The 26,540-nt window shown below is 42.2% G+C and overlaps 1 protein-coding gene across 1 annotated transcript; it reads left to right on the top strand.

Moving 5' to 3' along the window:
- The first annotated feature begins 12,182 nt into the window (after nucleotides 1-12,182).
- On the top strand, nucleotides 12,183-25,941 carry HNRNPU (heterogeneous nuclear ribonucleoprotein U). The gene is made up of 14 exons (XM_082303136.1): nucleotides 12,183-13,167; nucleotides 14,017-14,125; nucleotides 14,250-14,323; nucleotides 16,664-16,803; nucleotides 18,395-18,494; nucleotides 19,563-19,675; nucleotides 20,076-20,339; nucleotides 20,604-20,723; nucleotides 21,343-21,471; nucleotides 21,842-22,010; nucleotides 22,545-22,784; nucleotides 23,036-23,238; nucleotides 24,328-24,399; nucleotides 24,816-25,941. The coding sequence occupies exons 1-14, from the start codon at nucleotides 12,432-12,434 to the stop codon at nucleotides 24,867-24,869; spliced, it is 2,523 nt and encodes an 840-aa protein (XP_082159262.1). The 5' UTR covers nucleotides 12,183-12,431; the 3' UTR covers nucleotides 24,870-25,941.
- Nucleotides 25,942-26,540: the final 599 nt, after the last annotated feature.

The following is a 26,540-nucleotide window of genomic DNA, read 5'->3' as shown; positions in this document are numbered from 1 at the left end:
AAAATAACCCAGGAGATAGAAATAGGCCACAAAGTACTAAGGAGTTATTACTCTGTGAGATGAGTTCTCATTTGCTGAATAGCCACATAAAGACTTGCACAGCATAATGTAGGGAGCAACAACTGCTTAAACCATGGCTGATGACGCAACAGTTGCTTGTCAGACACACAGATCACACACAGGTCAGCATGTAAAATTATTCCAACATATAAAGATTTAAAGCATAGGAAAGCTGTGATCAATGACCTTCTCACTTAAAGAAGTCATGGCTAAGATTACACAGGATAGTGAAAATGGACTACTTGATATATACATAAGTTTTATCTGCTAACTGAACTTTCCAAAGTGGAAATACAAGGTTAGTAATCCATCTGAAACTCTGGATATGTAAACCCTAGATAGCTAACCTCCTCCCAGTTCTACGTCATTAGCACCATGATTTACCCTCAGGAACAGGATGACTATGGAAATAAACCTAAAAGTTTATTATCCTCACTTACAGTGCAAGATTATTTTTTTCTAATTGCTTATTTAAGTATATAATTAAAACAGAACACAGTCTTTATCTGATTTATATATATTTTCATGATACAATGGTGTTTATTGGCATTGCTGTATATATCAGTAACACCTTGACAGCTAGAGTTATTGTCAGTTCAGATTAACCCAGCAGACAGACTCCAGTTTTTAACTAAACCACAAATTTTGGAAGCCTGAAGACCAAACCTTGCTGCAGTGGTTTGAGGCAATAGTGTCTCTTGGTGACCTTACCTCCACTACCAGCTCGCATCTCTCACTCTGTAACAGAAGAATCCGATAACAATGGGTGTGGATGTGCTGCTATGTCTCCTTCCACCTCCTTTCCCCTCACCTTGGATGTATGACACAGCACATCATATTTAATACTTTAAATTGATAAACATAGCTGTGGCCCAGAGAGTGGTCACACATCCCATTTTGTCACTTCTCAAACAGCTGCTGGGACAGTAAAATCTTAAACCACTGTAGCTAAACTAGGGACAATCTGCCATTGAAATTAGTAAGTGTGGGTTCTCTGTTACCAGACTTCAGCTGGGACCCCGGATAAGTATTTTAACCCCCCATTTTTCAAACACCAAGACATCTAAGTGAATCTTCATCTGCAGTTATTCAACCTCCAAAAGCTCAGGATGCCCCATCTGAAAAGTGTTGTCCCATATATCTGTTGCTTGTAGGCTGAGTATTAGTGATGTGTATTTTAAGATATTTTTAAGATAGTATTTGTATCTCTCTTCCCATCCCCTTTGCAAGTAGTTTGTCTTTTATGTGCAGCATGGAGCACTCAAGATGCGTCAAAGGTATAGATGGCATACTCAAGTGCTGAGCCTTCTGAAAAGATTCTCCTTTTGTGTCCTGTGTGCCTCTTTAAACATCCAAAGATGCTCTTGGAAGCAGACACATACTTGAAGCCTTCCCTTCAGTGGCACCACCACTTTTCCTCCTCCCATAGTGAAATACCTGCATACTAGAAGTCAAGGTTTCACAGAGCTGTAGATAGACCCATAATCACCAGATCCCAAGACACCAAACCGACCACTTTGTAGATCACTAGCCCTGACACCAGCAAGTTTAACAAGATCAAATAACAAGGTGGTGTGGTACCATGTTCTCCTTTCTAACTCTTGGTCAAATATTTAGAGCCTTCAGAATGGTTAAGGTTGGAAGGGACCACTGATGGGGTCATTTGGTCCAACCTCTCTTGGTCTCCCCAGCAAGCCTCCATGACCACAATAGTCTTTTCATTAAGCAGTTTATCTATGACACCTTCCAAAATGGCTACCAGAAATCTGCCAGGATGCTCATGAACTGATCTGGTAGCCATGGAGATACACATGATTCTTCTAATCTACAATTTCAGAAGTCTGAGAACCTCTTGTTCTCCTAAACAACTCTAGCAGCCCATTTTTTTAGTATTTTTTCAGCAGTCCTGTTCCCAGAGGGACCAAAGAGCTCCTCAGTAAATACAACACAGTCCCAGAAAGGACTAAAAGAGGTTTTTTGTCTTTATGGAATTACTTGGATTCAGTAGTAGAAGCAAGAAGCTGATTTTCAGAGCTCTGTTTTTATCACTTTCCAACCTATGTTCAGTGACATAAAATATAAATGCATAAAGTTATCAGCCTAGAGCTATTGGCTTCCCTGTAGATTTGAGAAATCAGAAACACAGAGGAGAATCTCTGATTTGAGACTTTGGAAGAAATAAATACCCATCTCTTTTTTCTCAGTAGGGACAATCTTCAGTAATATCAGAGTTAGAAAGGAGGTGGGGTGGAAGGAGCTCCATAAATTCACAGATCACCTGAAGTTCCTGGCCTGGCATCTCATCTGCATAAGGTGTGGTTGGTTTTGAAGGGGCCAGTGTCATTAGCAGCAATTCAGTGGCTGGGAAGATCACTTTTGTTTTTAAGAGAACCATTACCAAATCCTTTTCTCCATCCTCCCCACATCTTTCAATAGCCTGGTGGATTGCAGCAGATAAGAGTTGGGTGTATATTAAGCATGAGGTTTCACAGAAAAATCTAGCTTGTAAGAGCCCTTTTTTAGTCAACTTTGTGATCACAAATAATTGCATGGAATTAATCACTTATATTGTCACTTGGAAATCAAGAATAAAAGTGCTAATTTCTGGAAGCTGGAGAGAGCATACGTGCTATCTACTGAGAAAAACTGAGGGAGATATGCACTGGGAAGAAAAAGATCTGTGAGGTATTACTGTTAGAAGAAGTAGAATGAAACCTGAATGAGAGGATTTAAAAATAGAACAAAAATGAAGAACAGAAGTGAAAAAACCACAACCAAATACTTGAAACAGAAGCATCAGAGAAAAAGGAAAAAATGAAAGTAAAACTCCATATAGGTAGTCAGACAGAAAAATTGTGTTTGTCAGAATGATATATTAAGAACCTTTAAGTTTTGGGGGGGAGGACCAAACAAAAACCAAAAATAAACAAACAAAAGTTGAAGAGAGGGTGATCTAGTGATCCAAAATATCAGCAGATCTAAATGGCTAAGGGAAAAATCCCAGTCTTGAGGCATATATTGATACTCCATCCCAGTCACAAGGCAAATATATATGCTTAGCTTTACCTCACACAACACCAGTGAGTTCAGCAGTAAGCTCCACCAGTGTAAATCACACTTCTCCCTCTCTTACACCCCCAGTTTCAGCAGATGCAGACACAGTAAAGGCTGGGGGGGAAAAAATGAAGACAGGAATGAAATGCAATTTCCAATTCAGATAAAACATCAGACTGTTAAAAGTACTGAAAGAAAATACTTCTTTATCCTTACAAATGTGGTTCCAAAAAGACCTAAAGGGCAGAAAGGGGAAATTCAACATACTCTTACCCAGCTTTAAATCTTTCCATTTTGAAAAAGAGACTATTAGGATTTTAAGAGATCCTGGTGCCCTGCAATAAGCAACTTTATTGCTAATTGGAGCACTGTTTCATAAATTTTCTTAATTCTAAGGAGCTTGCTCAGTTTTGATACTCTCTATAATTAACAGAATCTCTGAAGTGATTCCAGAAGGGAAAAGCAATAAGTTAGTTTAATAAACTTGACCGAAGAAGGAAAGTAAATTTCAATTTTCAACAAAAATGCTTAAAATCCAGAATACATTCTGAAGAGCACAGTGTTTACCACTGATATTTATTACATGTTTTTTTAAACTTTGCTTTATTCAAACTTATTCTGGATACTACCCAAGAAAAAACCCTGTAGAATCCCAGCATGAGGCAGCTGACAGCCCACCCTTGTGCACGTGTGCAGGCAGGCTCCTTGCTGCTCCACCAGCCCTTCTCCTGCAGCCCATGCAGGCTGGGCTATTCCAGCTCCTGCACTTCACTCTCTTCCTTCCTGCCCCCTGACTGACAACCACAGCCTCCCAGTAAAGCCATAGTACTCATCCCAACCAAATTCTTCCCTTTCTTGTGTTAGGCTGCAGACTTACTTCCAGCCTTGGCTCAGAGGTACCTTTGGTCTCCAGGTGCATATTCCTGAGCAGCCTGGGCCCAAAGCGCTGCTGGCTGTGGGTGATGAGAGCATACCAGCTCTAGGCTCCTGCAGGGTTTCATTTAGCTGTCTTGCAAAGGGAAGTGCTCTGTCCCTGGGTCCAAAAGTGAAAGCTTCCAATGTGGTCCCCAATCACACCAGTAACAGTTTGTGTGCTGGGGAGAGGAAGAGGAAGGCATGAGAGAAGGAGGGGTATTTTCACAAGTTTTGCTGCTGAGTATCCAAATGGATTTCTGTGGATTTGTTACCTGTTCACAGCAAAGAAAGTGAAAAGTGACTCAGCACCCGTGTTCATTCACTTCCTTCCCAGACTGTCAGTTTGGGGGTTATCTGGGGTAGCGTTCTCCAAAGCAGCCCTCGTTCACTTGGAAGCAGACGGAGATACTCAGCTCATTTCATGTGGGCTGCCGCAAGCTGCGATCTGCTGCCAGTGCAGGTCAGGTTCAAGCCAGACTTTTCAATATTCCAGCAAAGTTCTGCATCATTATGATAAAGTATTTCAAGTATATGAAAGCATTTGAGATACATACAAATGGGTGAAGAAGATAGAGAAAGCTATAAATCAGCAAGTGAGAAGCACAAAGGAACAAAAGGAAATACCATCAGAAATATTTCCTCATAATAAGAGTGCTTCAAATAAACAATGGATTTAAAAACTTGCTTCTGATTTATTGCTGGTTGCAACACCATGGCGTTAGGTAGAAACTCTCATCTTGTTAAGCCTAAGAACTTGGACAGGGATTGCTAGAGTTAGTTACTATGGAGTTTAAAAAAATGTTGGCTTTTGTGATGAGACTAGCTTCAGAGAAGAAAGAGAGGATAAAGGAAAAGAAGCTGGTTTTAAGCATTCATTTAAAGATTTGCCATCTGAATGCTCTGCATTAATTTCCTTTAAAGCTGATCAGTTATAACATTATTTTCTCACATAATTGCTTGCTTTCCAAGTCTTTTGTGGTTATTTTAGTTTGTTTTTTACTAGAGTATTTGAGACTTTCCCATATGGAACACACTGGTGATAAAAAAAATCTTTCTAGATATTGTGGACAATCTGCCTCTTCTCTGTTTTGAAGGTGTCAGATTTGTGCTTGAAATGCATGTCTGTCTTCACTTCTTTTTAATGATACTTTCAGTTGTAAATTCTTCATGTTTGTAAATGATAGACAAGCACACTGTTGTCACACAGCAACCAGCTCTTATTTTATTTCAGACACGCTGTCCTGTTTATGATAATAGGATTGTTCCAACAGTTCTTTGTTAAGACTGGCATGCTGTGCTCATCTTGCTTCTTACTCTTAACTTTTGCTGTTGAGGATCTCTTCTTTTGCTGGTATGTGAAGCAAGAGAAACAAGTGCAGATGCTTTGTCTCACAGAGGAACTGCTAGGCAGTTCTATTTTCTTTTGTATGTAAAAGAACTCATAAAATCCAGAATCTCATTGAGGCATTGTAATGATTGTAATAATTCATTGTAATGAACTCAGCAGTCACATGGGTCTGGGGACACAGGAAAAGCTATAGGATAGAGACGCTCGGATTGCAAATACTGGTGATTCAGGATGCTGCTCAAAACATACTGGCCTGATGTTATTTTAAAAGATAGCTTTATGTTCCTCTCAGAAAATCTTAGTTGGATAGTTTAGGAGCTTGTTAACTTTTGGATTAGCTACCTTACAGCAGTTGTGACCTTAGAAAAGTTGTGACCCTCCTCCTCCCTGACTTTACTGGCACTGTTCCCTTAGAACAGTGTGACCTGATGGGATACCTGGTTGTGATTTATAATATGTGCTGGAAGGGCTGCCTGCCTTCTGGCCAGTGTGCAGTCCCAGAAATATCCTTAGCCTATGGATGTGGAACAGCAAGGTTACATGACAGTGCTTTTCTTCTGCTGTTTATTGTCAAATGTTCTCAGAGAGTTTGTAGGGGATTGACTGAGTTTTTTTGGTGCTTTCCTAGGAAATGACCTGTAGTCATTTGCTAGCAGTTGCTTTAGTGTGTTGCCAGAAGAGTTTCTGTTGCTAGGTCTTTCGTATGAAATGATGCTGGTTTCCCTCAGCCTGAAAAAAAAAGCTGAGCGGATTTGCTCCAGCAGAGTGGGTTAAAGAGCAGTCTCTGACAAAATGGCTTTCTTTCCAGAGAGCATTCTACAGTGAAGTTAACTCAGCTAATGCAGTTTCCTAAAATGAATCAACTGACCAAACCTCTGACCTCATTTCTTTATCCTCCTTTTAAAGATGATATAGTGTACAGTCTTAAGTTTTGCTAATGGTTGTGCTGTGATTTGCTAGTGCATAGTTAGGTTTTGTGTCATTTTCTGAGCCCATGATGTATGATGGGAGGCAAGTCGGCAGAAAGGAAAAGGCTCCCTTTCCTTTTCTCATTTCCTGTGCAGAGGGGTTTTCCTTTTATTTTTTTGAGCTGGCTTCATTTGGGGCTTAAAAGAAAAGTAGCTGGACTTGGGATACTGCTTCCAAAGGTAAAAGCCAAGAGATCTGTGACCAAGACTGTGGGGAAAGGCAGTTTTGTACTCTCCAAGTTACTTTTTGGTGCTTTGGAGTCTGCTTAGCAGACCTCAGGATTTTGTAACAGCTGCCTTGTAGGATTGCCAGGGCAGTGCCTAAACAGGGAAAGCTACCTGGCATCCATCTGTGTATCTGGGCTTCAGCTGTGTGTCACACAGAAGTGGCCATCTTGAAAGCATGCTAACGTGTATTAATAAATATTTTAAAATAGTTCACTTACTTAGCTTTGCCTATCACAGATTTAAGATATGCAGTTGGACCATGGTAGTACCTTTAGTTAGCAAAAAATATTCTTAAAAATTCTAGGGGGTTTATGTGTTTTTTTTAGCATGGGCTTCCCAATCTGTAGAAGCCACTGTTTGTGAACTGAGGGGACAGAGGAGATCACCTAAGACCTAACAGTACTCTAGTGCCACAAAATGTATGTGGCGACTTTTCTTTTTTGGCAAGAGCATCTTATGAGGGAAAGGAGAAAGATGTATTGAACAAGCTTAAAGAGTAAAATTATGATAGGCATGTACTGTGTGTACTACAAAGAGTGTTAAGTACCAGAATAGGAGAGAAAAAACAATACAAAAAGGTGATCATCTGGTAGTTAGTGGGGGTTGTTTTTTAAAGTCAGGTTGAACAGAAAAGTTGCATTAGGCAAGGGCTGGTCTGTGGCTGCCAGTTGTGAATTGTCCTGTCTCCATGACAGTTTGGGTTTAGTGAAATATCTTGACCATATGTGTCTTCACATGTGAGCAGAAAGGTACACTGAAACTGATACTCAACCTTAAAACCTACTTATGATTGTTTTAGTAGTCCCTTCGAGAGATTAACTGATACTCCCTTGAAATGGTTCTTCCACATTGTCTTCTCACAGGAGAACCATATTTTTGGAAGCTGATTTACAATGGCACCTCCTCTTCCACAGACTGACTGCTGTGCAGAGGGGTTTAGTCTATCTAAATTTCCTGAGTTCACAGAGCCACTCTAGTGAATGTGTATATGTGGCAAGTTACAAAAAAAATTTCCAAGAACTGCAGATGTCTGATTTGTGGAGCTTGAGATATGTGTAGTCAGTAAACTTCTGTATGGTTCTGAATAAAGCCAAAATGAATCCTGGTTTTAATGTTGGAGAATGCAGCCTTTTTTCCCCAAGGCCAGGCTTAGAAACTGTGAGTCTTTGAATGCTCTGAACTGAGAAACTGTTTCTCAGAAACTCGTGGGCTTGGGTTTTGGCTTTTTTTTGTTAAGAAAAAAAAGTTACTCCTTGGAAATGGGGAAGGGGGGATTGTTTCTGGTATGGGGTCAGTGAGGGTGACAAACATGGGTTGTAGCTGATATGTGATATCCCAGTGTAGTTTTGCAGCGCTTCCTTCTGCTTGGTGGGATTACTCAACTACTTCATCCAGCCCACAGGAAAAGCAAAATAGCATTAGTATCTTAAAAAGGACTAGTGCACTGACTCTGAACTGACAGCTCACCTGGAGGCCCAAAGGGTGCTATGGCAGAAAGTGCAGTAAGAGAAAGATGCTTCTGAGGAGAACTAGCTAACCAAACCAGTGCCAGAAACCTGAAATTCAGTCCCTTGAACCTTGACAAGACCTGCTTGTAATTAGACACTAACTACCCCCTAGGTCCTGAAGATGTTTTCAGACCTAACTGATATGGTTCCTGTGCAAATAATAGGCCTTATTTTGGCACATGACCACCTCATTTCTGAGATGAATTGAACTTCTTTGATATTAAAATATCATGGAGAGATTATAGATAGTAAAAGGCAAGGTCAATCTAGTTCAGCATCCTGACTCTGATGGTGAGCAGTAGTGCATGTCAGGGGAAAAGGAGCACAGGGCAAGGTAGTGCTATTTCTCCAAAACAAACTCCTGGCAGACAGATCCTAAGATAGAGCATACCTATGGAGATAAATAAATAGGGGGGTTCTTTGGGCTAAGAAATCATCAGAATTGCCCCTTAGTCATGCAACCTCACTTGGGAAAAATTAGCACTTTAAAAACGTCTGAAAAATTCTCATTGGGTCTAACAAGGATTAATGAGTATTTCATGAGGAGCGATGAAAAGGGAGAAAGAAAAAGACTTGCTCTACATGCTGCCTGCTATCATAAAAAGCAGCAGAGTATTTCAATAATGATATTCTCTTTTAAAGTAATGGTGTGTTGAAGGTGGAAATCTGAAGGCAATATTAATTGAGGGTAGATGGATTAAGGACACGCAGGAGAGACCAGGAACATACTGTGATGGTCAGATGTAGGGTATAGCACAAGAGGAGCCAGAACAGGACAGGCAAGTCTCTAAGACAGCAGAACAGGGAAAGACAAATGCCTGGGTTCTCCTGCAACACTGAAGGTGTGTGGAAAGGTTCAAAGCCCAGGTGGGACTGGACTCTTGAGATTGCTCAGTCCCCTCCTGAAAGCTTGCTCTTCTTTTTGTTACCTCTTTGTCACTGCTCTTGGCAAACAGGAAGAGGAGAGAGATTTGGAAGGACTAAAGGGTGAATAATGGAAAGAACAGTATAGGTGAGTAGAGCAACTAATTGAAATCTGAAGAACAAACAAAAATGAGGGAAACCAGAGTAACTGATCTGTTGAAGGGCCAAGTCCCAGAGGGAGGATCCCAAATTACTTCTGAGAAGGAAAACTGGTTTGGAGAGAAAAACAGTTTAGGTTAGAAAGTAACACAGGCAGGAGAAAAATGCCATGTGACTGATAAAAAGTGCATAGGATTGCACCTGTTATATATGGGGACATGTCACTTTTCATTTAAATGAAAAGGAAGATTTTGTTTTAATATGTGTTGAGACCAAAAAAAGGCAATTTTAATGGGGGAGTATTGTGGTTACCAGCAATCATGTTTTTCATATGGCCATCATCATACAAGTAGCAGCTTTGCACATTAAAGCTTAAAGTGCTTTTCTTAGTGCTTCCTTGTTTCAGGAGTTCGCATTACCAAACACTCATTTTTGATAGGGCTGACATCTATCTATCTGCATGCTCTATGAAAAGCAGAGTTGAAGGATTCACTCAGTATCTGAACTAAGAGAGGGTACAGCAAGGAGAGTATACCTCCTTAAATAATTTTTCTCCTTCGAAGTATGAATAAGGTAAAGGCAAACTCCTGAAACACAGGGCTCAAAGAGGACAGGGGAGTATCTTAAGAGAGATTTTTCCCAGGGACAGATGTGTAATAAATACGTATTTAACTTACACATAGAAAAAGCTTTTTTTTTAACACTGAGAGGCAGTCATTAAGGTTACACATCTATTTCAGTTGTATGCATTTTATTTACTTAGCTTTATGATTATTTACAACTATTTATTTATAATTTACCACTGAATCACCTGGTGTCTGAAAATCAGCTAGGATTTCTCACTTCTGTAATAATAGGTAACATAACTGTAGTCTGAAAACACAGTCTTGCTACACCTGATTGCTAGTGTAATCAATTGTGTGGTTAGATAGTAAGCATTACCCTTTGTATGATGGTATGAGTTAATCTCCTTTAAAAATAATAAGTTTAGTCTTCTAAGTGGTTTATTAAACAGATAGCTGTAGTAACCTAAAAAAATGCCTCAAGTTAGTAGTGCTAAATTTCAGGGGAGGAGGGGAGGGGAAATACGATTTTTACTTTATCTACTTGTGCCTTTACATACAGGCTTGAATACTTTAGGGTAAGAAATCTCTCCATGTGCCTCAAAACTGTTAGCTGTTTTGTTTCTCCATGGCAACAGGAGTATAAAGCAGTATGAGCGTGTCACTGAAGTAGGGAGGCATGACATCGTTTAGGAATGGGATTACATGTGACGACTGCAGCTCTCGGGTGATTCTGAAGGAGGGTGTTTTCTAGCACACAGGAGCTGTCCATATGTGCAGATGTGCTCATTTAAGGCAAGGCTTAGGGATCCACAGCTGGCCTAAAAGAATCTATCAATCTTTAAAGTTTGCGGTGGTGGGAGGGATTATCAGACATCAGGGTCGATTAAACTCTTCCAGAAACATGACTCAACGTGTGAAGAGCCCTGTGCAAGATCAAGGTCTAACACAGGGCTCTGTCTGAGGTTCAGATACTACAACTCATAAAGAGTTAATGATGTATTTTCTGTTTAAATTTATTTACATACAAAAAAAAAAAAAAAAAAAAGAACGAGGGTTGGATAGGCAAATGACATCCAAATTAGTGCAGAATTATCTGTAAGTTTCAGTCAGTAATCTTGCAATATTAACTAGTTTAGTTTTGTTGTCACTTTGGCAGAACAGTATGTCAGGAATCCCTCAGCAGACTAGCTAAGATGGTTCATGAAGAAATGGACAAAGGCAATGATTTATAGTGCTACAGCATAATTGCACGCTGACCTCTCCTTTGCATTGATGTACTCTTACCCTTTTCTTCCACTGTTGAAGTGACTCTGACTTAATGGACTGAGCTAAAATCTACTAACTTGACTTTAAAGTGAGGGAAATGTTCTGGTAACCTTTCTCACCTGTACATATTGCATCTCTTCCTGTCTCTGTTCCAACAAGCTGTTCTGTAGTGCTGGGTTGAGCTAACCTTGCCGACAGAGTCGTGTTTTCTCCAAGTACATGTAGCCTGACTGACAACAGAGCAGCGTGTGTCTGTACTTGTGTGAAAGAGCCCTTTCCTTGCGCAGTTAAAACAGGCTGACTTCCTCGTCTCTCTTCCCCTCCTCTGGGGCAGGTAAATAGAATTTCTTCTGGTTCAGGAGGCCACACGATCTGTACCAACACAAGGCATCTTCGTGGCAAACACACCTTCCCTTCTGTTGCACTTCATACTGATCCTCTGGTGGTTTGACTTGCATTTCTTTTCCTGCAAATGAAAATTAGCTTTTTATCCGGGCTCCCTAAGGAAGCCGACTTGTAGATCAGCGCTGCGTTTCTGCTTGTGTGAAATCCTCTCCGCTGATTGTTTTCATGTTACTTTTGCTCGAACTGGAAAAATTCAAAATTCAATCACTGTACAACTTGTGAGGCTGGGGAGAGCCCCATATTAGCGCTGTGCAGAGGGAGAGATGGGGAACAAGAGAGGGAAGCTGCGCAGTTTTGGTGAGCGGATCGGCTCTGTGCCGAGCTCCAGGCCCGGAGTTCGTGCACTGGCGAACCTTTGTTATCCGGCTCTGGGCAAGGCTCAGCCCCGTGCGTGCCTCCCGGTGCTGCGGGGACGCGGTAGCTCCGCTCCTGCCCTTGCGTAACTGCGTTAGCAGGGCTGTGCCAGGGCAGCTATTTCGAGCAGCAGAGCCCCTTCTCAAAGCCTGTACGCAATAAACCGTGCGGGACTAGGCCCCACACGGGCGCAAGGGAGCCAGGGGAATCAGGACAGGGCGCTGCGAGGCTGTGGCTCGAATGCGGGCCCGTGGCGGGGGCGCATTTCGGTCGGGCTACGGCCTCATGCGGGCGGGAGCTGGCGCGGCGGTGGTTCGCAGCCCGGAGCGGATTTATCGTGCCGGAGCGATGTATCGGCCGATCTGCCGCCGCCACGAACGCGCCGGGACAAGGGCGGCGGGCTGAGCTGCGCTCGGGCGGGTATTTACGGTAATGCGGTCATTACGGTAGCGCGGGAGGGCCTACGTGCGCGGGGGCGGGGCGGGGCGCGCGCGGCGCCGGTGCGTGCGCGGCCCCGCGAGGCGCGTCTCCCTCGCGAGCTCGCGGTGAAAGGATTTGGCGCCAGGCGGGTCCCGCTCCGCAGCTCCCGCAGCCGCACGAACCCCCCGCGCCTCCCGCCCGCACCCACCGCCCGCCGGGGCACCGACGCACCGCAGGCAGAGCCAGAGCCGCCCGCCCGTCCCTGCCCGCCGCCGCCCGCGCGCCGCCCAGGGACCGAGCCGCCAGTGCCGCCGCCATGAGCTGCTCGCCCGTGAACGTGAAGAAGCTGAAGGTGTCGGAGCTGAAGGAGGAGCTGAAAAAGCGGCGCCTCTCCGACAAGGGCCTCAAGGCTGAGCTCATGGAGCGGCTCCAGGCCGCGCTAGACCAGGAGGAGGCCGGCGGGGGCGGCCCCGCTAGCGGCGCGGCCGAGCCCGGCAACGGCAGCGTGGAGGGGGAGGCGGCCGAGAGCGGCGGGGGCGCCGCGCAGCTCCGCCAGGGGGGAGGCCCCGGCCAGGCCGCGGCCTCCGCCATGGAGGACGACGACGAGGAAGGGCTGGAGGCCGCCGATGGCGACGCCATGGAGCTGGGCGAGGAGAACGGCGAGCGGGCGGGGGCCGGGGGCGGCCCCATGGAGGAGGAGGCGGGCGGCGAGGAGGAGGAAGAGGAGGAGGAGGAGGATGAGAACGGCGACGACCAGGGTTTCCAAGAGGGGGAGGACGAGTTGGCCGACGAGGAGGAGGCCGCGGCTGGGGACGCCAACGGGCACGGTGACCAACAGGCGCCGCAGCCCCAGCAGCCGCAGCAGCCCCCGCCGCTTCTCCCGCCGCGCAGCGCCGCCGCCGCCAAGGAGGCTCCCGGCAAGAGCGCTGGGGGCGCCTCGGGGCCCGCCGCCGCCTCCGGCCCGGCGGGCCCCGCTAAGCAGCAGCAGCAGCAGCAGAAGAAAGCGGAAGGCGGCGGCGGAGGCGGCCGCCCCGGGGCGCAGGGCGCTGGGGGTGAGTGAGCGTGGCGGCGGGAATCGCGGGGGGGCGGAGAAGGGGGGCCATTAATCCCAGCCCCCCCGCCATGACGGGGGTTGCCCGGCCATGGGGGGGCGGGGGGAGGCGGCTTCCGGGGCGCGCGCGGGAGGACGTTGGCGGCCCCGCGCCTCGTGCTGCCCGGCGGGGGGGCGGGGGGAGGGGCGCGGGGGGGAGGGGCGGCCGAGGGGCCGCTGGGGCGCGCTGTGCATTGTGCGCCGAGCGGCGCTCGGGGCGCGTGACGTCACTTCCGGGCTGGGAGCCGCCGCCGCACGGGATGGCGCTGGGAAGGCCTGGCGGTACAATGGAGGCGGGAGGAGGAATCCCTTCCCTGGGGCTCCCGCCCGCGGCCCGCCGGGAGGAGGCGCACTCGTGCGGATCGCACGGTGCCCTTGCGAGAGGCCGGCAGCGTCCCGCTGCCCGCGTGGTGGGCGGGTGGTGATGGTGTTGCGGGTGTGTAGGCGCGGCGGGTCAGGAGGGGTTTTTTATCTTTTTTTTTCTTCTTCTTCTTTTTTTAATTTGTTCTGGTTTTTTTGCTTTTCCATGGGGATCTTAATATTGAGGGCCGTACTGGCTGCTGCACGGTGTGTTGGCAGCTTCTGTCTGCTAAATCATTTCTGATTGGCGACAAGTTTGAGTCTCCCGTGAAAATTCAAGATAGGGGGTTTTACCTTAGTAACATAGGAAAATTCTTATTTAAGATGTTACTGTTTATCTCATGCTGTAGCTTCCTGCAGTTTGCAAAGTTGAAACCATCATATAGATTTTATTCCCAATTAAACTAAAATTTAAAATAATTAAAATAAATCATTGCATCTATTTCCACAGATGGTAAAACCGAACAAAAACCTGGCGAGAAGAAGAGGGGAGTGAAGAGACCACGTGAAGACCATGGCCGTGGATACTTCGAATACATTGAGGAAAACAAGTATAGCAGGTAGACAGACTTGGTGCTGGGCAGCATTTTGTGGATGAGGAGGAATAGAGTACAGGAATGTTATTTTAATGTCATGAAAATACATGTAGCTTTATTATGTTTTGTTTGGTTTTTGTTTTTTCAGGGCCAAGTCCCCTCAGCCACCTGTTGAAGAGGAAGATGAACATTTTGACGACACAGTGGTTTGTCTTGACACTTGTGAGTAAACATGCTTTCCTTTGCTCTGGAAAGATGCGGTGTTAAGGCTTTTAATCTTAATGCCACACTTTCTGAAACGGGGAGGATACATTTGTTGACTTTCATTACCAGGTAACTTAAAGAATTAGAAAAATACTGTGTTTCCACCCGTTTTTAGTATACAGAAGGATGTATATTAGCAGTAATAAGCTTGGTTTTCCTATGAAGTCTGTAGTGATAGTTCTGTGAAGAAGTCTTAACCAAAGCACTAATCTAGTCTGGAAACTTAGGTGGCCAAGTACAGAGTGAGCATAGAACACCCTAGAGACAGCTTGAGAAAACAGCTGTCCAGCACCACTGCTCAGAAAGCTCAGAGAGTCAATAGCATAGGTGGTTACAAAATACAGTTTGGGAAGTGAGCTTCCTACATAAGCTCCCCTGTTTATGTACCAAGCAGTGGAGTGTTCTGTCTTCTAATAAGTTTAACAAGAGCTGGTAAGGCCTCCTCAAAAATGACCCATTTATGCAGCGTGTGAGTGTGTGGGCTTGGGGTGGTGGTTTGTGCAAGTGAGATGGTAGAATTGGTCAGCAGAGCATAGAAATCGAGAACTACCTGCAAACAGGGTTTTTTTGAGGCAGATTATAAACATTACTATTACTGTAATGTACCATAATGGCAGAGTTGACATTTGTATTCTTGAGGGTAAGTAAAAGGACTCAGTGGAACATTAGAAAACTTGATCTTGAAGTAACGCTGGAACTTGTTGGATTCTTAAAAGTGCCAAAAGCTTAACTTTTGGCATTTTCTGGCCTATTTGTTAGAAGTTTCAGGTGGTTTTATTCCACAAGAAATACTTTGAAATGGAAGGATGTATTAGTTTACAGCCATGTAAATTGCTAAATATGCCATCCCTGACATTTTGCTAACTAAGTCTCAAGTTGCTAGCTGCTAACCGGATGAGTAGCTACTTCTGTGGGAGCTTTGGATTTTTCCAATAACTGAGTAAATAGCTACTTTTCAGTATTACTGTTTCTAGTAATAATAGTACTTTCTAGTGGAAAATCTTGTTACTGGACAAACTGTGATTTAAAGTGTTGACAGACTCTTCAGAGAAAGATTCAAACATAGCTTTAAGGCTGAATTGTGTAACGAATTGGCATTCTTTTCTGGATAGTGATCCAGACATGTAAGAGGTTTAGCCACTCCTAAGTTGCTTTTTATTACCTGTGTCTTCAAAAGAAGCTGTAACTTCAAATTCTGTTCTCATCTCCTGTTCTAAAAGTAGCCTGCAAAGGTGGGTTTCTTCTGTATGATTTTATCTGCTTTTCATACAACAAATAAGAGTTAGCAGTACTAATGAGAAGACACTTGGATCACTAATAGTATTTTTGGAATTGGGGATGGCTGTATGCAAACAATACATAATCTTGTGCATAAGAGTTCCCAAGTAATACAGGGCAGACTGCATTTTAGTGTATTCTGGCATCATGCAGGTTTTATACCAGAGCAGAACCCCTCACTGTTTGCTCGTTTTGCTCCTTTCTTGTAACCATCAGATAGATTTGGAGCTGCTTCTGTGGACTCCTTGTTGTATGCTGCACCCCTTGTTAACATTTGGCATTTTCTTTCTGAAACCTACTTGGAGATTGATTTGCAATTTCATGGTGTGCAGCTCTGAAGATGCTTGTAAAACCAAGGTTCCACTTACGTTCTTAGAGTGATAGGTGAATTCATAGTGTGTAGGTTGTGTTTCTGCGCTGAAGTAGCTTCTCTTAGCACACTCTCTTGTGCTTAGCGTATTTGCATGTACATCTGACTTAACTGCCTTTATATTAATTGGCATAATCTAATTTGACTTGCTAATTGACTGTATTAACCAAAGACTATGTTCAGTACTTAAATAAAAACACTTGTGTTCGTATTTACTTCTTAGCAGCCCTTAGGTCTGGGCTTGAGCTGTAAGACTACTTCAGAATCAGATCTCTAGAGGGTACTGTGGAGAGCACAATGCAGATGGCTCTCTATTGATGGAAAGAGGTAACTGACAAAGAGGGTTCAAACAGATAAGGTGAAAGTCAGGGTTTTTTAAGCAGATGGAAAAAACAGAGGGAAATTGGGTGACAGAAGTGAAGGTGGCATCTTGAAAACTACTCATTAGTTAGCTTTTCCTAAGATTATTGGCTGAGCTTCAGACTGCAGTTCCATCTAGACATGTTGCTTCTCTGAAAAATCCTGGGTACTTGCTGGCAGTTTGTCTTTAAAATCACCTTTGAAAGCTGGCATAATCTTCATTGCATAAAATTGGACACCTGTACTTTATTATGTAATCAGAGTAAACAGAATGATTTTTATGTTAACAGATAACTGTGACCTGCATTTTAAAATCTCAAGAGACCGGTTTAGTGCTTCCTCTCTGACCATGGAAAGCTTTGCTTTCCTTTGGGCTGGAGGAAGAGCCTCCTATGGAGTTTCTAAAGGCAAAGTCTGCTTTGAGATGAAGGTGAGTTAAACTAATGTTTATGGGAGACTTTTGCATGCTTAAATATAATACTTACACTTGTTAGATTGTTTTGGACTTAGTTGAAACTAATTGATGTGAACAGGACTCTTAAAAGGTCTTTTCTTACAAGAAGATGGCTCAGTCTGCAAAAATGTTTCCTCTTTTATAAGAGCTTCCATTTAACAAACAAAACACAAAACCCAACCAAAAAACCAAACACAAAACACTGTATTTGTTCTGAATGTGAGACTTTTGGTCTCATTTTTTTTAACCAAGCATTGTATTTGGCATCTCATGCGTCAACACTGAAAGGATTTTTATAGTTTCTAGTCAGAAGTTTACTTGTACTTTCTGAAGACTGCAGAAAGCTTGACTTTTTTTTTATGGGATATAAATTATCCCAACAGTCCTTTCTGGTTCTACTTAGTCTATGAGTTTGATCTGCTCTAGGCAGGGATTTGGGCTGGATGACCTCTAGAGGTACTTTCCAACATTATTAACTCTTGACTTGATGCATTGGATGTATTTAGCAGGTGGTTGAATTTTGAGAGCAAGAGTTCTCCTGAAGGGTAAGAAAGACAAAGAGCAATCACCCTTCTAATATACTGATTTCTCCAACTTGGTGGAAGAGGAACAAGATCACAAAACTTGAATTTATTTTTCTTATTTCTTTTTTACTTAACAGTGTTAAAGGCTTCGTTGCATATGATGGGCCTGTGTATATAAATCTGTTCTCTTCCTCTAATGATTTCAAGTGTAACTGCTACCATGAGAATTGGGTAGTGATCCCATTATTCAAGCTTTTGCACGGAGTGATTTCTGTGTCTTGATACCTATAACTTTGGAAGGCCAGTGAAGTGAAATTTATGTCACTATTTATTGTCCTGTTCGCTTTCAAATGAGTTTCACCTCAGTCACGTGACTGGAATAGTTGCAGAGGTTGATAGGATACGGATGGGTTTTTCACTTCATTTTAATAAAGTTTCTAATGACAGTTAAAAAACCAGCTGGTTGCATACACATTCCAGTGCATTTAGGTGGTTTGTTGGAGTTTCTGAGGTGTTTTTGTTTGTTGCTTTTTTTATTTTTTTTTAATCTGGTTATGTTGTTTGGAAGCTGGCAACTTGCCGAGGAAGTCTGCTTACAGTGAAAAGGGATAGTGTAATACTTTCCCTAGTCTCTAAAAACCAGGGGTTTTTAATACATTGCACATTTTCTTAGCTAAGTAATTAACTGTTAATCCCAACTTCATGGCAACTGGTTTTCTTTTATACATATATTTATTGTTTGTGATTTTAATACAGTGTCAAAAGGACTTAAGGCTTTTGACCACTGAGAGGGACTGCTATGACAAAGTGATGAAGATTTATGGTATCTTCAATCTTCATTGCTAATTCAGGAGATAGAACTGTTTAGTCACTAGCTTGTGGTTTCATATTCTTAAATATGTTTTATTTTTACAGAAGGTGATCACTTAGACTTAGCAAAGATTTAACCAAAGTGTAAAGGTTCCAAATGTTACCTTTTGTGCTTCCATCTTGTTAGTGTATAATAAATACTGCTTACCTTTTACCGAATAATTTAAAAATAGGTTACAGAAAAGATTCCTGTTAAACACCTGTATACAAAAGACATTGACATACATGAAGTGCGAGTTGGCTGGTCACTGAACACAAGTGGAATGTTGCTTGGTAAGACTTAAGTGTTTGATTGCTTTTGTGTTAATGTGACTGAAGTTTCAAATAATTTTATTCTGAAGCAGGGGGGACAAGCTTACTGATTGTAGTCTGTGTTGTGAAAAGTGGTCTTAATTGAGTCATTCAGTGGACATGGCGTGAGAATATTACTAGGACCAAATAAAGTCATAAAGTATTCAGACCTGTAAGGGTTAGGGCCATCATTTGAGAATTAATTCTTCCAGTGATCTTGTATGGGTTGTGGAGAACATTGTTGAATACCTGAGAAGATTAATGATTTCTCCTTTTCATGTAGTGTCATAAGTAGAAAAAGGGGGGTTTCCCTTCCTTCCACTTTTAAAGGGTGGGGCATGGTATAAAAGTTACCAGTGGTAACTGCATTATCATTTTTTTGCTTGGTGGGAAAATCCTAATTTCTGAAAATAGCTGGAAAAAATGAAGTACAACTTCATGAGATACATGGCAAATTATTATTATAATATTTATAACTTATATTTGACACTGAAACACATCTTTGGAGGAAATATTGGTGAGTTGGTATGTTCTGACATCAGCAACAGCTTTCTACTTAAGTTACACCTGAGTCCTTGTGTTTGACACTTGCTGTTAGCTTGTTCCTTGCAGCTTCATCTTCAGCTGTTGCATAGGCTGATTGTCTGCTAAACTCCCTTTAAAATGGGAGGGGTAAGTGCTCCTGGAGACTAACTTCAGAAAGCCTTTCTGACTACGTTACAGCAGGTATACCACTGCATAATCAGGTCTTCACAGTTTGAAAATACTGCTCATGTCTTTTATCTGACAGTTCAGGTTCATTGTCAGCATGAATCTGGAACCAGCAGCATAAGGCTCTTAAACTGGGATGAGGAAACACTGCTGTTCTATCTCAAGTGAAAGTATCAAATAGAAGAATGAGCTTGTATAGCTGGTGGGGGGCGTCATAGCTTGTTTTGGCATTAATAAAAATATTCTGAACAGCAGTTACTTAAGTAGCTGTAAGGTAATTTATGTCTAAAAGGTTAGATGGGAAAGCTGGTTTGTAATTAGTTTAAATTGTTTCTTCAGGTGAAGAAGAATTTTCTTATGGGTATTCTCTAAAAGGAATAAAGACATGCAATTGTGAGACTGAAGACTTTGGTGAGAAGTTTGATGAAAATGATGTGATTGGATGTTTTGCTGTAAGTTTTGGCTTATATTTTCTTTTGAGGGGAAAACATCTTTGAATTTAGACTGCTTTGATGTTAGAAGCAGTAAAGCAAATATATAAAATCATGGGAGCAAGACAGGTTGTTTTAACATAGGCAGGCAGTACAACCAGCAGCTATTACTAACAGTGACTGCTGGCAACATGATTTCATATTCATGCATAAATGTCTTTAAAGCCTTTTAACAAAAAATCAGATCTTGAACAAGATGATCACTGACAGTGACTCATTAGAAGAGAAAATTGGCTTTAGTTCCTTTATGAAATAACAGTGTTACTGAAGTTGAGTGAACATAGCCTGTACAGAGAAGTGACTAATTAACTGTATAAAGTGAGTTAATTTTATCCAAAATAATGCTTTGTCTGTAAAACAGAATTTTGATGGTGATGAAGTGGAACTCTCATATTCCAAGAATGGACAAGAGCTTGGTGTTGCATTCAAAATAAGCAAGGAAGTTCTTGATGGGCGACCACTCTTTCCACATGTTCTCTGCCATAACTGTGCGGTTGAGTTTAACTTTGGTCAGAAGGAGGAACCTTACTTCCCTGTACCTGAAGAGTATACCTTCATCCAGAAGGTCCCCCTGGAGGATAGGGTCCGAGGACCAAAGGGGCCCGAGCAAAAGAAAGATTGTGAGGTAAGTTTTTTCTGATCATCTCAAAAGTTGTTGAAAGAGATGGATGGAAGTGGTAGAGTTAAGCAGACTATTACACCTCACTCCTGACATTTTTGTTTGGGAGCTTTAATATTTAGGGTCTCGTGACCTGTTCACTACCACTACCTTCCCCACCCCCAACACCCCCACATCTCCTCTCAGTATCCACTAGGCTTGCTGGGCTAAGTTGTGTATTAAAGAAAATCTTTGAACTGGTATCTCAGATACAGAACTTTTTTGTCATAGGTGGTGATGATGATTGGCTTGCCTGGAGCTGGCAAGACAACATGGGTTACCAAACATGCAGCAGCAAATCCTGGGAAATACAACATTCTTGGGACAAATACTATTATGGACAAAATGATGGTAAGTGATAAGACATTTTATTTCGTGATATATTAAAAAATCCATGGTCCTTGGCTGCCATGGGGTTCTTTTGTATTGAAGAAACTGGCTACTTGTTAGCTAGTGACCATTCTTGTTGAAGAAAAGACTGGATGTGGCACTTAATGCCGTGGTCTGCTTGACAAGGTGGTGTTAGGTCATAGGTTGGACTCAGTGATCCCAAAGGTCTATTTCCAACCTAATGATTCTGTGTAAAGATTTTATTACCTTGCTGAGCTGGTAATTCACACATGGCAGGATTCTGAAGCTTTTTGTGGTAATATGTAAGAAATAGTCAGCTGTTGTTGACTATTGAATGTATTTCTATTTCTCTATACATCACTGTTCTCAGAACAGAGTATTTAGCTGGAATTAGTATTGTGATGAGTATACCTTGAACTGAACAGTACCATTTCTCATGGAGCCTTTGTTTATAAGTCTCTTATGTTCTATGGAGGCTTGAGGATTTCAAATTACAAGTTTGCAGCAGCTGTGGCCTTGAATTGAACGATTGAAGTGTGGTGGAAAACATTCAGCAAAGAAAAGTGTCAGCCACGTGTGTCAGGACTACAGTCACTAACTGTGGGAAATCTCTCCATAGGTTGCAGGTTTTAAGCGTCAGATGGCAGACACTGGAAAGCTTAACACACTGTTGCAGAGAGCTCCACAGTGTCTTGGAAAGTTCATTGAGATTGCAGCTCGTAAGAAGCGGAATTTCATTTTGGATCAGGTAGAAGCTTCAATGAAAAACGGTTACAGAAATTTGTTATAGGTTGTACTGTAGTAATTAATTGGGATTAAAGTTATAATATAATAGCAGTTGTTTCAGTTACTGACTTACTACTCATGCAGGGGACACAAAGTTGAGATATTACTACAAATGCTTGTCTGAACTTCTCTAGATTTATGGGATGTGGGAGGAATAGTGTTTTAACACGTGGATATGAGCTCGTAACTTTGCATTATGCAGCATCTTTATGTCCAGTTATTTGTAAACTTCATTGCAAGCTCTTGTAGAGGTGAAGTCTATACACCATAAGTTGACTTCCTTAACTCTTACAATGACAGCTACGTGTAGTAAGTTACTGCATTTTTTTCAGACAAATGTGTCTGCAGCTGCGCAGAGGAGAAAAATGTGCCTGTTTGCAGGCTTCCAGCGCAAAGCAGTTGTTGTTTGCCCTAAAGATGAAGACTACAAGCAAAGAACACAAAAGAAGGCAGAGGTGGAGGGAAAAGATCTTCCAGAGCATGCAGTTCTCAAAATGAAAGGCATGGAACATAATCCTATACTGTGTTTTAGGATGCTGAGTATCTGTTTAAAGGATTAAGTAAACGTGAAGTCTAAAAAAATCACTTTATCTTAAACAGTTGTACTTATACAAAACTGGAAGACTATTGTAACTTGGTAGGATAACACTATATTGTGTTCCCTCTGCTGCAGTCCTTAACACTACTCAGTTATGGTGATACGCTTCATGCAGATGCACAAAGCTGTCTTGGCATAAAGTGCCCTATATAAGTGACATATTTGGCAGAAACTGGTGTTCTGAGTGGAGGCTTATAAAAGAAAAAAAAAGATAGGCAGAATGTTTTCAAGGTTTGGAACAGTACTGGCAACTCCATGAAGACCTGTTTATTTCCTTTGTCACTGTTATATTTCCTAAATGCTCAAATTATGTAATTTTGTCCCTATGCCGAGGGGATGGAGAGGGTGGGAGGAAGAATGGGAGAAAGGTGGTTAAATTGCAGCTTTGATTGTAGCTGAATGTAGATGCTGAATACTCAGTGTTTTTGCAATTATAGGGAACTTCACACTGCCAGAGGTAGCAGAATGTTTTGATGAAATAATCTATGTAGAGTTGCAAAAAGAGGAAGCTCAGAAGCTTTTGGAACAGTATAAAGAAGAAAGTAAGAAAGCTCTTCCGCCAGAAAAGAAACAGAACACTGGCTCAAAGAAGAACAAGAAGAGCAATAAAAATCAATTTAATAGGGGTCAGAGAGGACGTGGAGGATTCAACATGCGGGGCAACTTCAGAGGAGGAGGTGAGCCTAGAAATAAGTCTGTGACTTCTGGAGGTTGCTGCTGCTGGGGAAAAAGGTTGTAGTACTTGCATTGCAATTACTATGTAGTGGGAATCTTGATCTCAATTTCAGTAAATTTAACATTTTAGTGCATAGTTAATTGTCCAGCTTGAGTGAGAGGATTGTCAAAACCTTGGATTGCACTGTTCATCTTTGTGTAGGAAATACGTGAGACCTAACAATTACTTGATTGAGCAACTCTCTCCCTGCAGTCCCTGGCAATCGTGGTGGATACAACAGGAGGGGAGGCAACATGCCTCAGCGAGGTGGTGGAGGTGGCGGTGGTGGCGGTGGCAGCAGCGGAGCAATTGGCTACCCGTATCCTCGCGGCCCTGTCTTTCCAAGCAGAGGTGGCTACTCAAACAGAGGAAACTATAACAGAGGTGGAATGCCCAACAGGGGAAACTACAACCAGGTGATGCTTTGACGGGGGACTGACTAATTGAACTACAGTGCTTTGGAAGATGATGTTTGATAGCTCTGGTGCCTGTGGACAGTCACAAACTTGGTTGTGGTGCTACACTGATGCCACGCCACAAGGCCTTTCTGTTTTAGTGCATGTGCCCAGGGCTCTGAATGTTGTGTGACAGGTGCTGATGGGGGCGTTTCATGTTAGGGCTGTACCTCTGTGCTGTTAAAAATGAAGATTTTTAGTGCATGTGTATGAAGACTTGTGTTGGGTTTTTTGTGTTATTTCTTCCCCTTCCCCAATAGTAGTAACTGTTGTTTGGCCTTAGGGTCCAAGTGTATCTTTATCAAACATTTAGGGAACTTTCTGAAAATAGCTCTGCACAGAGTCTTTGTTTCGGTGTCTAGTATCAAACACAACTAGTAAAGACACACTAGCCTAGATCTTATCTGGTAAAATATTGGTGAAGTATTGGAAAACAAAATTGGGATTACTGAAGAGCCAGCAGATGGAGCCCAAACCAGTAAACATGGCTCAGGTTTGCCTAATACTGGCAAACAGGGGAAAAAGCAACATTTTATCTACTTGTATCAATGTCCCTTTGTTGTACTATTAACTTCTTTTTGAAGTTTTGTGGGCTAGCTCTTCTATTTTCAGTTGTGTGACCCATATCCTTTTGTCTGATCAGATAACATATCCTTGTAGCAACTACAGCCTTTCCTGACTAAAAATAGAAAGCTCTTGTATTTTTAGTTGTCCTGGTGCATTTAGCAGCTGGAAATAGGGTGAGTCAAAACTGGATTAGCCAGCTTTCCAGACCAGGCAACAAGAGTTTGAGCTGGTTTATTAATTCTGAGGTTGTTGCCCCATGCTTAAAAAGCAGTTGCTTAGAGGGGAAGGAGGAGGCTTTTGGTATTCTAATGTTTTTCAGGGAGGGAGTTTTGGTGGTGTGTTTTTCTTTTAACCTGAGGCTGATACCTTGTTTTAAAGCTTCTATATGGTGTGTGATACTTTGGTGGTAATAAAGATTGGTATTAGGCCTCTTGTGGAAAATCTATATAGCTGAAGTACTTAAAAACTGTTGTCCTCTTGCAGAACTTCAGAGGAAGGGGAAATAATCGTGGCTACAAAAACCAATCTCAGGGCTACAACCAGTGGCAGCAGGGTGTAAGTAGTCCCAGCTTTACATTTTTACTGATTGTTAACTTGAATGTTGCAAAATGCTGACTAGAACAATTAGATGCATAATCAAAACTGCATAGCAAAGTCTTGTAATGCTAGGTAATTCACTATAAATAACTTCCTGTGCAAAACTTAAGCTGGCTTGATGGTCTTGATATATCAAATACCAGCTGTGGCTTAATGTTCTTAATGGTATGTAGCACTTGGCTTCACATTACTGCTGTGAAGTGAACTCTTAACTGCCTTCATTTGTTCAGAAACTTGCTGCTATTGGAGAGGAATTTAATCTTCTTAGTTCCAGGGGAACTAAATGTTTGTTAAATGCTTTTTTTCCCCCAAGTAAGAAACTTAACTATTATGTGATTGCAGGTTAAAACTAACTATTTATTAATCTATTGCAGCAATTCTGGGGTCAGAAGCCATGGAGTCAGCATTATCACCAAGGATATTATTGAATACCCAAATAAATGAACTGATACATATTTCTCCAAAACCTTCACAAGAAGTCGACTGTTTTCTTTAGTAGGCTAACTTTTTAAACATTCCACAAGAGGAAGTGCCTGCGGGTTCCTTTTTTAGAAGCTTTGTGGGTTGATTTTTTTCTTTTCTTTTTTTGTACATTTTTAATTGCAGTTTTAAAGTGATTCGTAAGAGAACCTCAGCATTGTGCACGATAAGAGAATGTGTCAGTATTTCAGGGTTCTACATTTTATCTGTAAAATGTGACTTTTTTTTTACCACAACAAAAGTAAAACGTTGCTTTGTACCTGGTGTCTTTTTATTAAAGAATTTTCTCCTTTTTCCCCATCCCCCAATTTCTAAGAAACAGTCGTGAGTCATGTCACAATACAATAGAAATGTTAGCAACCAGATTCGTATGGAGGCATCTTAGTAGCCCTCAAATACCATGAGATTATGTAAAGCTCCCTATTACACTCCATCCTCCCTATGAAGCTCTTGGGTGGGGAGGGGAGGAGGGGGAGGCAAAAGTTTCTGGCAATAACTAGGACTTTTTTGTAACATTTGGAACTCAATAAGATGTTGGGGGCAAAGAGGAAACCTGGGGCTAGATAGTGATGGTGGAGTGTATGTAGAAGCTCTTAAAGTTGTAAAACTCGGTTGCTTTATTTGTGGAGGCTCAAACTTGTGAAGGTACAACACCATAATTTTTTTTCCATTTGTTCTGCATTTTGATTCTGAAAAGAAGCTGGCTTTGCCCATTTCTTATTAAACAAAACTTGTTGTAAATCCAGTTGTCTAATGGGATCTATATGAAGTTAGCTGTGTGTCTGTATAACTCCCCACAAAATACTGTATACCTAGTGTGCTTGTAGTAGTTACTCCACCATTTTGTAAGCTAATGAAACTGTGAGTCACCCATTTTATATCTTAATTTTTAATCATGTCAATTCTCAAATGGGTGTATCTCCTTAGCCTGCTGATTCCTTTTCTCTTTAAAGAAAGTGGGTGGAGAAGTTTAACTCTAGACGTTTGTTTGCAATAAAATAAATTCATTTTACTCTTGTTTGGGATTGTCGCCATCAAGGTCTAAAATCCCGTTAATGCTATAAAGAGGGAAGAGAATGTATGAAAGCGACGATGTTGGACAGTTTTAAACTCATTAATGTACATGCTGAAATACTTGTGTTTCTTTAAAAAAACTGGTGGTTGCTCTGTTAGAAATCTATCACGTGTATAATTCACAGTTTAACATGGTTATATGTATAGGGCAAAAGCCTTTGAGTTGCGCTTGCATCATGTAAATCCACTTAAACCTCTTCATTGTAAAATAGACATTAGGGAAGGAGTGAGGGAAGGAATTGGGACAAGGGTGTAGGACAGGAGGAAGGGTTGCTATGGAGTTTAACAGAGAGCTTCAATTTGTTTTAACTGCTATTTTGTTCAGCTTTATGCTTCTGTAAAATTGTAGTGGCAATGTTAGCTGCTAACTTGCATTTTAATGCCGTAAGACAGGGAGAAGATGTACCCATTGTAAGTGGGACACGGGGTACACGTGTGAGAACGTCTCACTGCTGCCATTGGGGCCCTGGGCTGTGCTGGCAGAGTCCCCGTGGCAGTGTATGGACTAGCAGAGGCTTCCTGGCAGCAGCCTAGAGCTAGAGTCG

The sequence above is a fragment of the Coloeus monedula genome, assembly GCF_965178545.1.
Source record: "Coloeus monedula genome assembly, chromosome: 2".
NCBI classification, from domain to species: domain Eukaryota; kingdom Metazoa; phylum Chordata; class Aves; order Passeriformes; family Corvidae; genus Coloeus; species Coloeus monedula.
Note: the sequence above shows the minus strand (reverse complement) of the source record. Positions and strands in the feature narration are given on the sequence as shown.